This window comes from Hyperolius riggenbachi, chromosome 4, assembly GCF_040937935.1.
Source record: "Hyperolius riggenbachi isolate aHypRig1 chromosome 4, aHypRig1.pri, whole genome shotgun sequence".
Taxonomy (NCBI): Eukaryota; Metazoa; Chordata; class Amphibia; order Anura; family Hyperoliidae; genus Hyperolius; species Hyperolius riggenbachi.
In genome coordinates, this window is record NC_090649.1 from 17,631,594 (window position 1) to 17,647,959 (window position 16,366).

At 48.7% G+C, this 16,366-nt stretch overlaps 1 protein-coding gene across 1 annotated transcript in view; it reads right to left on the bottom strand.

The window, feature by feature from the left end:
• The window catches only part of LOC137504562 (E3 ubiquitin-protein ligase RNF213-like), a 526,907-nt gene that overhangs the window by 268,804 nt on the left and 241,737 nt on the right, over positions 1 to 16,366 (bottom strand). Inside the window, exons 23-24 of the mRNA XM_068233144.1 lie at positions 14,771 to 15,037; positions 14,185 to 14,725 (exon numbers count right to left, since the gene is read on the bottom strand). Coding sequence (XP_068089245.1) covers positions 14,185 to 14,725; positions 14,771 to 15,037 — 808 coding nt within the window. The remainder of the gene's footprint in view (positions 1 to 14,184; positions 14,726 to 14,770; positions 15,038 to 16,366) is intronic.

Genomic DNA, 16,366 nt, shown 5'->3' on the forward strand with positions numbered 1-16,366 from the left:
AAAATTCAAAAATTTACAATTAAAAAAAATACATAAATAGTTACCTTAGGGACTGAACTTTTTAAATATTTATGTCAAGAGGGTATAACACTGTTACTTTATAAATTATGGGCTTGTAATTAGGGATGGATGCAAAACTGAAAAAAAATGCACCTTTATTTCCAAATAAAATATTGGCGCCAAACATTGTGATAGGGACATAATTTAAATGGTTTTATAACCGGGACAAAAGGGCAAATAAATTTCATGGGTTTTAATTACAGTAGCATGCATTATTTAAAAACTATAATAGCCGAAAACTGAAAAATAATTATTTTTTTCCCCACATTTTTCCTATTTTCCCATTAAAACACATTTAGAAAAAAATAATTCTTGGCATAATGTCCCACCTAACGAAAGCCTAATTGGTGGCGGAAAAAACAAGATATAGTTCATTTCATTGCAATAAGTAATGATAAAGTTATAGACGAATGAATGGAAGGAGCGCTGAAAGGTGAAAATTGCTCTGGTGCTCAGGGGGTAAAACCCCTCAGTGGTGAAGTGGTTAAGAAGGGCAAAAAATCAGATCCAGGAAATTATAGACCTGTAAGCTTAACATCAGTTGTATGCAAACTATTTGAGGGGTTACTAAGAGATACTATACATACATACATACTTCATTGTAGAAAATAATCTGATTTCTCAGCATCAACATGGGTTTACTAAAGACAGCACAACAGGAATAAAGAGGCGCCCTAGTTGGAATAAAAGCGTCTAAAAACAGCTTAAAACAAAAGATAATATGAGGTGGCTTACCTCAAAGACGAAACCTTTGTATATCACAAAAGATTTTAATTTAGCACAGGCAACGCGTTTCGCGGGTCTGAGCCCGCTTCATCAGGCCAATAAAAGCATAGAGAGGCTCCCTATGCTGTATCTATCTATTCATTTGGCACTTTTTATTGGCCTGATGAAGCGGGCTCAGACCCGCGAAACGCGTTGCCTGTGCTAAATTAAAATCTTTTGTGATATACAAAGGTTTCGTCATTGAGGTAAGCCACCTCATATTATCTTTTGTTTTAAGCTGTTTTTAGACGCTTTTATTCCAACTAGGGCGCCTCTTCATTCCTGTTGTGCTTAGTTTACCCCCACCCACGCAGTGTTTGAGGGGTGGTGACAGACCACTAGTGGTTTTTCCACAGTGGACAACTGTCCCCTTTTTTCAAGGAGAGCGACCACAATCAGGTCCCGGCTGGGACTACCCCGAGTGGAGTCGGGTTTATGGTCTCCACCTGCTTCATATGGTCGGTTGCCCTTGCAACCCCCTTTTGTGAGTAGTAATTTTTCATTCTTCATTATCCATTTTCACATTGACATACTGCACTATTGGGCTCCCGTATTGTCTCCAATATTCTTTTCCACAGGGTGCTGAGACACCCCCACTCCATTATTTACTAAAGACAGGTCCTGTTTGACTAACATGCTCAGCTTTTATGAGGTAGTGAACGCTAATATGGATATTGGGAATACTGTAGATGTGATTAGTGTTGGGCGAACAGTGTTCGCCACTGTTCGGGTTCTGCAGAACATCACCCTGTTCGGGTGATGTTCGAGTTCGGCCGAACACCTGATGGTGTTCGGCCAAACCGTTCGGCCACATGGCCGAACTAAGAGCGCATAGCCGAACGTTCCCCGAACGTTCGGCTAGCGCTGTGATTGGCCGAACGGTTCACGTGGTTCGGGCCCGAATGCGCTCTGATTGGCCGAACGGTCACGTGGTTCGGGTAAATAAATACCCGAACCACGTCATATCTCCACCATTTGTCTGTGGGTTTGGCTTTGGGTAGGCAGGCAGGGTAGTTCTCTCTCCAGCCAGGCTAGCCAGGGTCCCCCCAGTCATTGTGTGTCGCTGCTGGGAACAGTAGTACACCGCTCGCTCAGCCACACTATATAGCATTGTGTTTACTGCCACTCTGTGTACACCGCTCAGCCAGACTATATAGCATTGTGTTTACTGCCACTCTGTGTACACGGGGCTCAGCCAGACTATATAGCATTGTTTACTGCCACTCTGTGTACACGGCTCAGCCACACTATATAGCATTGTGTTTACTGCCACTCTGTGTACACCGCTCAGCCAGACTATATAGCATTGTGTTTACTGCCACTCTGTGTACACGGCTCAGCCAGACTATATAGCATTGTTTACTGCCACTCTGTGTACACGGCTCAGCCACACTATATAGCATTGTGTTTACTGCCACTCTGTGTCTGCTGGGAACAGTAGTACACCGCTCGCTCAGCCACACTATATAGCATTGTGTTTACTGCCACTCTGTGTACACGGCTCAGCCACACTATATAGCATTGTGTTTACTGCCACTCTGTGTACACCGCTCAGCCAGACTATATAGCATTGTGTTTACTGCCACTCTGTGTACACGGCTCAGCCACACTATATAGCATTGTGTTTACTGCCACTCTGTGTACACGGCTCAGCCAGACTATATAGCATTGTTTACTGCCACTCTGTGTACACGGCTCAGCCACACTATATAGCATTGTGTTTACTGCCACTCTGTGTACACGGCTCAGCCAGACTATATAGCATTGTTTACTGCCACTCTGTGTACACGGCTCAGCCACACTATATAGCATTGTGTTTACTGCCACTCTGTGTACACCGCTCAGCCAGACTATATAGCATTGTGTTTACTGCCACTCTGTGTACACGGCTCAGCCACACTATATCGCATTGTGTTTACTGCCACTCTGTGTACACCGCTCAGCCAGACTATATAGCATTGTGTTTACTGCCACTCTGTGTACACGGCCCAGCCACACTATATAGCATTGTTTACTGCCACTCTGTGTACACGGCTCAGCCACACTATATAGCATTGTGTTTAATGCCACTCTGTGTACACCGCTCAGCCAGACTATATAGCATTGTGTTTACTGCCACTCTGTGTACATGGCTCAGCCAGACTATATAGCATTGTTTACTGCCACTCTGTGTACACGGCTCAGCCACACTATATAGCATTGTGTTTACTGCCACTCTGTGTCTGCTGGGAACAGTAGTACACCTCTCGCTCAGCCACACTATATAGCATTGTGTTTACTGCCACTCTGTGTACACGACTCAGCCACACTATATAGCATTGTGTTTACTGCCACTCTGTGTCTGCTGGGAACAGTGGTACACCGCCCGCTCAGCCACACTATATAGCATTGTGTTTACTGCCACTCTGTGTACACCGCTCAGCCACACTATATAGCATTGTGTTTACTGCCACTCTGTGTCTGCTGGGAACAGTAGTACACCGCTCGCTCAGCCACACTATATAGCATTGTGTTTACTGCCACTCTGTGTACACAGCTCAGCCACACTATATAGCATTGTGTTTACTGCCACTCTGTGTCTGCTGGGAACAGTAGTACACCGCTCACCCGCCACTGTATAGCATTGTGCTCTGTGTCGCTGCTGGCAATAGTGGTACACCGCTCACCCACCACTGTATAGCATTTCTGTACTGCCACTGTACTGCTGCCAGTCAGCGTGTACTTTAAGGATAAGTGAAATGAGGAAGAAATCCGGTGAAAGAGGGAGGGGCAAGGGAAGAGGTGTTTCCCCTGACGTACAGGCCACAGGGGAGCACCCAAGAAAACCCACTCAATACCACCCATGTTGTCCAGGACAACAACCCTCACAGATCCAAAAGAACAGGACCAGATAATTACTTGGATGACCTCTCAAGCGTCCAGCAGTGGGTTAAGCAGCACCAGCACATCACGCACGAGGTCCGAGTCCTCAGCCAGTTACAAGGAGCCAGTGGGCACAAAGCTGACACAACCGGCAGCGACACCACGCACACAACTGCCAGATAACCAGTCCGATGAATTACCTCAGGACACAATGGGGTATTCGCAGGAGCTATTCCCAGGCCAACAAACTTCCACCTTTGAAAGGTCAATGGAGGAACAGCCAGAAATGTTGTGCCCGGATTCACAACCATTAACTGTGGGAAATGCACTGGGCACTGAAATACAAGGCGAGACCGAGGACTTTGAAACCCAAATTCCAGAGCAAGTTGGGCAGGAGGGGTTGCAATTGCAGGAGGTCGGCCGAGAAGCTCTGGAAGACGACGGAGTGAGATGCGCAGAGGTTGTTCTGGGGAGCTCTACTCCACGGCGGCGGCACCCCACAATGACATATGACGAGTTTGAGGAGATGGAAGAGGAGGGTATGGACAATGTGGACACAGACCCAGATTTTGTATGTGAAGGAGAACATCGCCGTCGTAGCAGCACAGATGAGTCTGTTGAAGAACCCACTGCTGCACGAGTTCGCCTTGTGCCACAAGGTGGGTGGCGCGAAATTTCAGGCACCACAAGCGTGGAAGTTCCTTTGAGACGCAAAAGAGGCGCAAACAGAAATCGCCAGCAAGGCAGGTGCTCCAAAGTCTGGGCTTTCTTTGAAGACTGCACTGAGGATGGTACCATGGCAATTTGCAAGGTGTGCAAGACCCGCCTGAGCAGGGGGAAAAGTATTAACAACCTCTCCACCACCAGCATGAGCCGCCACATGTTATCCAAACATCCCACTCTGTGGGCAAACGTGGCAGGACAGGGTAACAGCAACACTGCCTCCCTTGGGTTCACCAGACTCACCACCAGACCCGCCTCAGCAGCAGCAGTAGCCCAGCCGTTGCGTGGTTCACAACATTCACAAACATCAGACGATGCTGACACTGTCACTTTCCGGACTAGTGCTCTTGAGGTCTCCCAGTGTTCATCAAACACAACAACCAACAGCCCTTCAGTGTGCAGCCCTACGGTTCAGTTGTCTGTCTCGGAGATGTTTGAGCGCAAGAGGAAATTTCCAGCAAATGACCCCCGGGCCGTGGCAGTAACAGCCAGCATAGCCAAGCTTCTGGCCTGCGAAATGCTGCCATATCGATTGGTGGAGACAAACAGCTTCAAGGGCATGATGTCAGTGGCCATCCCACGTTACGTGGTTCCCAGCCGCTACCACTTTGCGCGCTCTGCAGTGCCTGAGTTGCATGAGCACGTGGTCAGCAAAATAACCCGAAGCTTGAAGAATGCCGTTGCCTGCAAGGTTCACCTCACCACTGACACCTGGACGAGTGCGTTCGGCCAGGGTCGATACATCTCCCTTACCGCGCACTGGGTGAACCTTGTGGAGCCTGGCAGCGATTCCTCACCTGCTACGGCGCGGGTGTTGCCCACGCCGCAAATAGCTGCACCGCCATCCCTCCCACTGGATAACAACAGCAGCACCTACCTCTCTGACTCCTTCTCCTCCAACGCATCTCAAAGCTGTACCTCATCCGGAAACGCTAACCCAGCACCAGCAGCAGTAGGATCGTGGAAGCAGTGCAGCACAGCTGTTGGCATGCGTCAGCAAGCGTTGCTGAAGCTGATCTGCCTTGGGGATAAGCAGCACACAGGGGAGGAAATTTGGAGGGGAATAAAGGAACAGACGGATTTGTGGCTGGCACCACTGGACCTGAAACCGGGCATGGTTGTGTGTGATAATGGGAGTAATCTCATTCGCACTTTAAGGTTGGCTAAGCTGACACACATCCCTTGCCTGGCGCACGTGATGAACCTAGTAGTTCAGCGGTTCCTGAGGACATACCCAGGCGTGGCCGATCTTCTGTTGAAGGTGTGATGAGTGGCCAAACATTGTAGAACTTCCAGTACTGCTGGGCACTCGCCAAGATGCAGGAGCGCTTCAATCTCCCCCACCACCGCTTGCTGTGTGATGTCCCTACGCGCTGGAATTCTACGCTGCACATTCTAGCCCGCTTTTGCGAGCAGAAGAGTGCAGTGGTCCAGTACATGACGGCGCAGTACCGAGGCGCATCCGGCCAGCTGCCAAGCTTCTGTGGATCCGATTGGGCCAACATGTTGGACCTCTGCCAAGTCTTCCAAAATTTTGAGCAATCGACGTTGCTTGTGAGCAGTGACAACTCTTCAGTCAGCATTACCATACCACTGCTGTGTTTACTGAAGAGGTCAATGTTGAAAATCAAGGAAACAGCTGTCATGATGCAACTGGGGGAATCTGAAGGAGAAAACGATCAGCGTGATGGTACCAACATCAGGCCATCCGCATCAGGAAACGCTGGCCCCAGCAGCTATGACGAAGAAGAGGAGGAGGAACAGCTGGAGTTGGAGCAGGAATTTCCTGCCACCACTGACGAGGGCCAGAGCGGTGCACGTTGGACTTCCACAATTCAGCGCGAATGGTCAGCAGAAGCAGACCAGGAAGAAGGTGATGACTATGATGCATCACAACAACTATCACAACGCTCACAAGAGGATGATGAGGATTCTGGTAGGACTCTGGCACACATGGCTCAATTCATGCTAGACTGCATTGAACGCGACCCACGCATTGTGCGCATTCTGGACAACACCAATTACTGGGTTTATACCCTTCTGGATCCACGGTACAAACACAATGTTCCAAAACTGCTTGAAGAAAGAGTCAGACAGGTCAAAATGGAAGAATACCAGCAGGCCCTTGTGGAGACTTTAGAGAGAAGATTGACATCCTCCCCCTCCTCTAGCCAGTTGTACGCCGACAGACTGACTTCCGCAAACCCAGGACGACCAGGAGGGCAGCAAACAACACATGCCGCAGCTAGTGCCCAAAAGGGAATGGTATCGGCAGTGTCCTTGGAGTGGGAAAATTTTCTGACACCCATGCAGCAGCAGCCCACTGAACAGCAAGCGTGCAGATCCACCTCCAACACCGATCGCCTGGAGAAGATGGTCAAGGACTACATGTCAGACGGCGTAGCTGTGTTGAACAATCCATCTGCACCCTTCAACTATTGGGTATCGAAGCTAGACACCTGGCACGAACTGGCAATGTACGCAATAGAGGTGCTGGCTTGCCCGGCAGCCAGCGTTATGTCAGAACGCTGTTTCAGTGCTGCCGGAGGCATCGTCACAGATCGGCGTATCCGCCTCTCCACAGAAAATGCAGACCGTCTGACTCAAATTAAAATGAATCAATCCTGGATTGGAAACGACTACGCAACACTCCAGGACCCCAACCAAGTAACATGACCAATGAACATCTGGGATGGTTTAGCGTTTCCGGTCCCTGTTTATTGAACCTCTCATCTGTATTACATTTATGACTGCATGGCGGCAAAAAGCATTGCTGCTATATCCGCACGCTTTTTGTCCTCATGCAAGGCCTGGGTTGTTGTGTCTCACAAAGCGTGGCCTTCTCCTCCTGCGCCTGCTCCTGTTCCATCACGTGTGCTGCTGCTGGGTTAGCGTTGCCGGTCCCTGTTTATTGAACCTCTCATCTGTATTACACTTATGACTGCATGGCGGCAAAAAGCATTGCTATATCCGCACGCTTTTTGTCCTCATGCAAGGCCTGGGTTGTTGTGTCTCAAAAAGCGTGGCCTTCTCCTCCTGCGCCTCCTCCTGTTCCATCACGTGTGCTGCTGCTGCTGCTGGGTTAGCGTTGCCGGTCCCTGTTTATGGAACCTCTCCTCATCTTTATTACATTTATGACTGCATGGCGGTAAAAAGCATGCTATCCGCACGCTTCTTGTCCTCATGCAAGGCCTGGGTTGTTGTGTCTCACAAAGCGTGGCCTTCTCCTCCTGCGCCTCCTCCTGTTCCATCACGTGTGCTGCTGCTGCTGCTGGGTTAGCGTTGCCGGTCCCTGTTTATTGAACCTCTCATCTGTATTACACTTATGACTGCATGGCGGCAAAAAGCATTGCTATATCCGCACGCTTTTTGTCCTCATGCAAGGCCTGGGTTGTTGTGTCTCAAAAAGCGTGGTCTTCTCCTCCTGCGCCTCCTCCTGTTCCATCATGTGTGCTGCTGCTGCTGCTGCTGCTGGGTTAGCGTTGCCGGTCCCTGTTTATGGAACCTCTCCTCATCTTTATTACATTTATGACTGCATGGCGGTAAAAAGCATGCTATCCGCACGCTTCTTGTCCTCATGCAAGGCCTGGGTTGTTGTGTCTCACAAAGCGTGGCCTTCTCCTCCTGCGCCTCCTCCTGTTCCATCACGTGTGCTGCTGCTGCTGCTGGGTTAGCGTTGCCGGTCCCTGTTTATTGAACCTCTCATCTGTATTACTTTTATGACTGCATGGCGGCAAAAAGCATTGCTATATCCGCACGCTTTTTGTCCTCATGCAAGGCCTGGGTTGTTGTGTCTCAAAAAGCGTGGCCTTCTCCTCCTGCGCCTCCTCCTGTTCCATCACGTGTGCTGCTGCTGCTGCTGGGTTAGCGTTGCTGGTCCCTTTTCCTGGAACCTCTTCTCTGTATTACATTTATGACTGCATGGCGACAAAAAGCATGTTACCTGTGCAAAGAAACATGACATTTTCCACATTTAAAAGACAGTTTTTCCTTTTAAACTTTACAATCAATTTTCTCAAAAACTATAAGCTCTTTTTCAAATATTTTTTTTCCTCTTGTACCCACTCCCAAGGTGCACATACCCTGCTAATTTGGGGTATGTAGCATGTAAGGAAGCTTTACAAAGCACGAAAGTTCGGGTCCCCATTGACTTCCATTATGTTCGGAGTTCGGCGCGAACACCCGAACATCGCGGCGATGTTCGGCGAACCCGAACATCTAGGTGTTCGCCCAACACTAGATGTGATATACTTGGACTTTGCAAAGGCCTTTGGCACTGTCCCCCACAAAATACCCTTCTGGATCCACGGTACAAACACAATGTTCCAAAACTGCTTGAAGAAAGAGTCAGACAGGTCAAAATGGAAGAATACCAGCAGGCCCTTGTGGAGACTTTAGAGAGAAGATTGACATCCTCCCCCTCCTCTAGCCAGTTGTACGCCGACAGACTGACTTCCGCAAACCCAGGACGACCAGGAGGGCAGCAAACAACACACGCCGCAGCTAGTGCCCAAAAGGGAATGGTATCGGCAGTGTCCTTGGAGTGGGAAAATTTTCTGACACCCATGCAGCAGCAGCCCACTGAACAGCAAGCGTGCAGATCCACCTCCAACACCGATCGCCTGGAGAAGATGGTCAAGGACTACATGTCAGACGGCGTAGCTGTGTTGAACAATCCATCTGCACCCTTCAACTATTGGGTATCGAAGCTAGACACCTGGCACGAACTGGCAATGTACGCAATAGAGGTCCTGGCTTGCCCGGCAGCCAGCGTTATGTCAGAACGCTGTTTCAGTGCTGCCGGAGGCATCGTCACAGATCGGCGTATCCGCCTCTCCACAGAAAATGCAGACCGTCTGACTCAAATTAAAATGAATCAATCCTGGATTGGAAACGACTACGCAACACTCCAGGACCCCAACCAAGTAACATGACCAATGAACATCTGGGATGGTTTAGCGTTTCCGGTCCCTGTTTATTGAACCTCTCATCTGTATTACATTTATGACTGCATGGCGGCAAAAAGCATTGCTGCTATATCCGCACGCTTTTTGTCCTCATGCAAGGCCTGGGTTGTTGTGTCTCACAAAGCGTGGCCTTCTCCTCCTGCGCCTGCTCCTGTTCCATCACGTGTGCTGCTGCTGCTGCTGGGTTAGCGTTGCCGGTCCCTGTTTATTGAACCTCTCATCTGTATTACACTTATGACTGCATGGCGGCAAAAAGCATTGCTGCTATATCCGCACGCTTCTTGTCCTCATGCAAGGCCTGGGTTGTTGTGTCTCACAAAGCGTGGCCTTCTCCTCCTGCGCCTCCTCCTGTTCCATCACGTGTGCTGCTGCTGCTGCTGCTGCTGGGTTAGTGTTGCCGGTCCCTGTTTATTGAACCTCTCATCTGTATTACTTTTATGACTGCATGGCGGCAAAAAGCATTGCTATATCCGCACGCTTTTTGTCCTCATGCAAGGCCTGGGTTGTTGTGTCTCAAAAAGCGTGGCCTTCTCCTCCTGCGCCTCCTCCTGTTCCATCACATGTGCTGCTGCTGCTGCTGGGTTAGCGTCGCTGGTCCCTTTTCCTGGGACCTCTTCTCTGTATTACATTTATGACTGCATGGCGACAAAAAGCATGTTACCTGTGCAAAGAAACATGACATTTTCCACATTTAAAAGACAGTTTTTCCTTTTAAACTTTACAATCAATTTTCTCAAAAACTATAAGCTCTTTTTCAAATATTTTTTTTCCTCTTGTACCCACTCCCAAGGTGCACATACCCTGCTAATTTGGGGTATGTAGCATGTAAGGAAGCTTTACAAAGCACGAAAGTTCGGGTCCCCATTGACTTCCATTATGTTCGGAGTTCGGCGCGAACACCCGAACATCGCGGCGATGTTCGGCGAACCCGAACATCTAGGTGTTCGCCCAACACTAGATGTGATATACTTGGACTTTGCAAAGGCCTTTGGCACTGTCCCCCACAAAAGTCTGGTGCAAAAGTTGAGGATGCAAGGACTGGGGAAGAGTCTGTGTGCATGGATAGGGAACTGGCTAATGGACAGAAAACAAAGAGTTGTGGTCAATGGATCATACTCAAAATGGGAAACTGTTAGCAGTGGGGTGCCACAGGGGTCTGTTCTGGGTCCAGTGCTCTTCAATTTATTTATTAATGACCTAGTAGATGCAGTAGTGAGCAATGTTGCTATTTTTGCAGATGATACAAAATTGTGCAGAATCATCAACTCTCAGGAAGATAGGGACATATTGCAACAGGATCTGGATAGGATGGCTATATGGGCACATAAATGGCAGATGAAATTCAATGTTGAAAAATGCAAAGTCATGCATTTTGGACGTACTAATGGTCTAGCACCATACAAAATAAATGGGATACAGTTGGGGACATCAAACTTGGAGAAGGACTTAGGAGTACTCATCGACAACAAGTTAAATAATCGTACTCAATGCCAAGCCGCTGCAGCTAAAGCTAACACAATTTTGTGATGCATTAAAAGGGAAATAAAAACTTGAGATGCTAGCATAATATTGCCCCTGTTTAACTCTCTAGTAAGGCCACATCTGGAATATGGAATCCAGTTCTGGGCACCACATTACAGGAAATATATTGCAGTTTTAGAGCAGGTGCAAAGACGAGCAACAAAATTGATACGTGGGATGGAAGGTCTCACTTACCAAGAAAGGTTAGATAAACTGGGTTTATTCAGACTAGAGAAAAGACGGCTTAGAGGGGATCTAATTAACATGTATAAATACATCAGAGGGCAATATAAAAGCTTGGCACATAAGCTTTTTGTCCCTAGGCCTTCTCAAAGGACTTGAGGACATGATCTGCGCATGGAGGAAAAATGTTTCAGCCATTTATTTAGGAAAGGGTTCTTTACAGTAAGAGTGATTAAGATGTGGAATGCATTGCCACAGGAAGTAGTTATGGCAAACTCTATACCTGCATTTAAAGGGGGCTTAGATGCTTTCCTTGCGTTGAAAGACATCCATGGCTACAATTACTAGGTAACGCCTAATGATGTTGATCCAGAGATTTTATCTGATTGCCATCTGGAGTCGGGAGGGAATTTTTTTCCCTTTTGGGGCTAATTCGACCATGCCTTGTAAGGGTTTTTCGCCTTCCTCTGGGATATGGGGAGGGAGCAGGCTGGTGTTGGAGTTGTGCTTTGTTCTCTGGTTGAACTCGATGGGCGTATGTCTTTTTTCAACCCAAATAACTATGTAACTATGTAACTATGTAACTATCACTGCACAGAGAATTAAATGTGTGCATTAAACACCAAGTGAACACCTGACATAACTGGCTGGGGGAATTAGTTCATGCTTCAATAGCACTATCCAGGAGCGCCACGAGGAGGCTTCCCAATGCCCCCATACAACCGGGGGACCGCGGGGTCCCAGGCGCTCTCACTGCCTGGGAACCACAGCAGCACCCCGGAGGGGGAGGCTGGGGGGGCATTGGGAAGCCTCCTCATGGCGCTCCTGGATAGTGCTATTGAAGCATGAACTAATTCCCGCAGGGCAACCGCTTTGCGGCATTGGTTCAATGGACCCTGCATTAGTTGGCATGCGAAAGCAAATGCATATTTGCATGAGCATTGCCTCATGAATAGCCAATCAGGCCAAATTTGCTCAGCCAGTTATGTCAGGTGTTCACTTGGTGTTTAATGCACACATTTAATTCTCTGTGCAGTAACTATGTAACTATTACCTAATTACCTGTATCCTTGCTGGAGGCCACAGTGTCCAGGGGAAACTGAAAGGCAAATGTACTTTACACTGTCCTACAGAAAATCAAATCATCAGCTTCCTTCAGCCCGGTGACCAATTATACCTTCAAAAGCCAGCAGCCAGACTGGCCTCTTAACATAAATACACATCTGAAGTAGTACACAGCAGACAGAAAAATGAAAAAATATGCTTCTGTATTATCCCAACATCATAACTAGCTGCTATATCAGGACACCTCCCCTCTTCAAAATGGCGTACGGTAGACGATTCCGATGAATCATCTTGCCAGCGCCTACACTGACGGCCTGGCCTGGTGGGGTAACTCCTTAGCATTCTCATGAGGGTTTCCCCACCTGGCAGTTAGCTCCAAGCTACACGGCTGGAAAACTAGGCCAGGTTGCTGCAATGTGTCGTTGCCCCAGACAACCTGACGTAACCAACCAGTGGAATGATGGTCAGTGACGACCGTAAATTCGCGACCATAGAGACAGTGCTGCAGCTGAGGAAGGTTTCGGCAGTCACTACATGCACTTTCTCTATAGTGGCAGGAGCTATTTCTCTGTCCCTTTGGGGAATGATTATCTGCCGGTCTGCCTCCTCCACTTCGGATGGCTCAGAGAGCCCCCTCAGCCTGTCCCTCCCAGCTGGTGACCTGCTGGCCAGACCCCTGAGCCCTTCCCGGCGGCTGTCAAAGCGAACAGCCCCAGAGAGCTCAGTGCGGCCTGTCACACGCGCCAAGGAGGCTGCAAACTGAGAGGCTCCTGGGCCCTCAGGGCCCGGTTCCAAAGCGGACGCTGCTGACCCATCAACATCTGCCACTTCAGTGGGCAGTCCCTCTGCTGTAGACCCGCTAGCACTGCTGGCTACCACTGCAGTAGAGGGAGTGTCCGCATCACACATATCATTGCTCATATATTTGATCTCAAAATCATCTGAAGGGGAAAGATCTGGCCTGGTGCTGGTGCCATCTGCCCCTTCAGCGAACACTGCTGGTTACTCCTGCAGCTGACGGAGTGTCCACATGACCAGCATCATTATGTAGCACAACGCATATGATATCAACATTATCAGCCCTACACATATTGTCATTTAGAACATCACATACAACATCAACATTATCTGCAGCATTACACACATTGCTACTCAGCACTTCACAAGTAGCATCAACAGTTCCTTGCCTCGATAGTCTGTGCGTCATAAATTACATCATCAGGTTCTGCATTCTCTGTATCAACATGTCCCACTCCAGGCCTAGGCACTGGAGACTTACTAGGGCTGGCTCCTAGTACACAGTTCTTAGCCCCTGGAGACTCACCAGCACCCCCCACTTGCACCGAGTTATCAAACAGTACCTTGCATGAGTCCTGGACTTCTGGTGGGGAGGCAGGCTCCACGAGGGTTGGATTAGGCTCATACTGGGCTACTAACCGTCGCAGGTCAGTACCCAGCAAAACGTTGGTGGGGTTTTTGTCAGTTACCCCAACTTCTTTCATTCCGATGCCGGCCCCCCAATCTAGGTGGACCAATGCGGTGGGTATGGCTGGGGTGACACCCCCAACTCCTTTGACAGAAATCATTTTCCCAGGTATGTACTGCTCGGGGTTCACAAGCTGGGGATGTATGAGAGTCACTTCTGCTCCAGTGTCTCTCAGCCCAGTGGCAACTGTACCCCACACTGTGACAAGCTGCAGATTCTCTGCATAGCTATTGGCATTCCTGGTAGCACACAAAACAGCTTGGACTTCACTGGGGTTTGGGGCCTCACTGGATTTTGGGACCTCCCTCTTCCTCTCTGGGCAAATCACACTGATATGACCCAGCTTATCACATACAAAGCATTTCCGGGTGTCAATGTGTTTGGTGGCTTGAATCCAGGAGACAGCGGTGCTTGCCTCCTCTGGGTGATGGGTGAAGCAGGTTTAGCGATCTGTTCTCCCTTCCAACTGGGCGTAGTAGTCCTCCGGGACTCGGATGCTCAATGGGCTGTGTAGGAATCAGCAATTTCAGCAGCCTCATCCACTGTCTTTGCCTCTTGATCCACCACAAACAGCCGGACCTCAACAGGACAGGTGTGGAGGAACTGGTCTTTGATCATAAGGTCCTGCAGGGCATCAAAGGTTTTGACGGCCAGTCCTTTTAACCACTGAAGTAAGGCAGTGTGCAGGTTGCAAGCATGATCCAGGTAACTGTCATTAGGACCTCGCTGCACTGTCCTGAAACGTTTGCGATACACCTCTGGCGTGAAGTGGTATCGCTTAATGATGGCTTGCTTAATTGCCTCAAAGTCCGCTTCTTCCTCCTGGGGGTGACTCACAAAGGCCTCCAGGGCCTTGCCTCTCAGCCCTGGTGTGAGGTATCTGGCCCACTGCTCTTGGGGCACCCCATACTGACGACAAGTCCTTTCAAATCCCTGTAAGAAAGTGTCTATGTCAGAGTCCTTGTCCATAGTGGGGAACTTATCCAGAGGGATTCTGTGGACTCGCTCACCTTCGCGTTCTGTGGGTCCAACAGACCGGTTCTGCTGCTGAAGTTTAGCCAGCTCCAGCTGGTGTTGGCGCTCAGCACTTTCCCTCTCGGCCTTGTGTCGCCGTTCAGCTTATTCCCTCTTGGCTTGCCGATGTTCCAGGATCAGCTTTAGGCGCAGTTCGGGATCAGCCGAGCCTAGTAGCTGTAGGTCAGCTTCCAGACATGTCATCTCCATGTTCGGTGGATCATCCAGGACATAGTCTCCACTCGCATCCTGTGGCGGGAGCGATTCCTCCTCTGATGTGTTGGGAGCTGCATCTGCTGGCGTTGGAGCACGGGCTTGCTCTGCCTCATCATACTCCTCGAGGGCACAAACTAACTGCTCCTTAGTTGGGCCTCTCACCGTCTCGAAGCCTCTGTGCTCACACAGGTTAAGTAACAGATCTTTGCTTTGTCTTGGATAGCTGGTTGCTTTCTGAGCCATCGTATTGCCGAAAAAAGAAAAAGGGGGGAGGGGAAGCAAAATGCCAAGTGTGTACCTTTGTGAAAAAAAAAGTATATAGATTCTGCACTAAGTAGACTTCTGTAGGCTACTCGCTTCTAACAGCTTCCAGCCTTTAGTACTCAGAATAGAGAGCTAAACTGCGTACTAATGTACTAAACGTTCCCACCACTGCCAGCCAATTATGTCAGGGACCGGCCCCGCGGGCACACCTGCAGATACGGTTCCTGACTGCGGGTTTGACCAGATTGGGAGGGGAAGCAGCCTTATTCAAGCTAACTCAAGGCTGTGACCCCTCAAAGCACTTCTCACTGCCACCACTAGCTGCTGCTAGACACTTCAACAATTCCCACTCTGCTGTCGAGTGGCCTGCACGCAGTCCGAGTTTTCGTATTTGAGTCAGCTTTGCGCTTTATCTGTATGCCTTGATGTTGGATTAAAAGAACAGAGATTTTCTACTTCACCGTATCATCTGGTGCAGCGGGATATTCTTCTGTTTGCAATTGAACTTGAGACCGGTTTTCCCTGCTCCAGTTTGGTGAGTGTGTGTGTAGCGGTCTTTTTTTGTTCCACTATGCAGCAAGATGATGTTGTAGGTCTTTGGTGCTGGTCTGTGGGTTGACTCTGACTGTTCCCACCAGTCGTCGCTTTTGTTTATCTGAGATTTTTCTTGGTCTGCCACTTCGAGCCTTAACTTGAACTGAGCCTGTGGCCTTCCATTTCCTCAAAATGTTCCTAACTGTGGAACAGACAGCTGAAAACTCTGAGGCAGCTTTCTGTATGCTTCCCCTAAACCATGATGGTGAACAATCTTTGTCTTCAGGTCATTTGAGAGTTGTTTTGAGACCCCCATGTTGCTACTCTTCAGAGACATTTAAAAGAGGAGGAAGCTTACAATTGACCTCCTTAAATACTCTTTCTCATCATTGGATTCACCTGTGCATGTAGGTCAGGGGTCACTGAGCTTACCAAGCAAATTTGAGTTCCAATAATTAGTTCTAAAGGTTTTGGAATCAATAAAATGGCAACAGTGCCTACATTTATGCACCTGCCTAATTTTATTTAAAGAATTATTGCACAATTTCTGCAAATCCAATAAACTTCATTTCACTTCTCAAATATCACTGTGTGTGTCTCCTATAGGATATATTGAAGTGACAGGCTGCACTAAGCAATTATAAGGAGTGCAATAAAAATTGTAAAAAAGAAATTAGGCTGGCAAAGATCGAAGCTGAAAAACAAA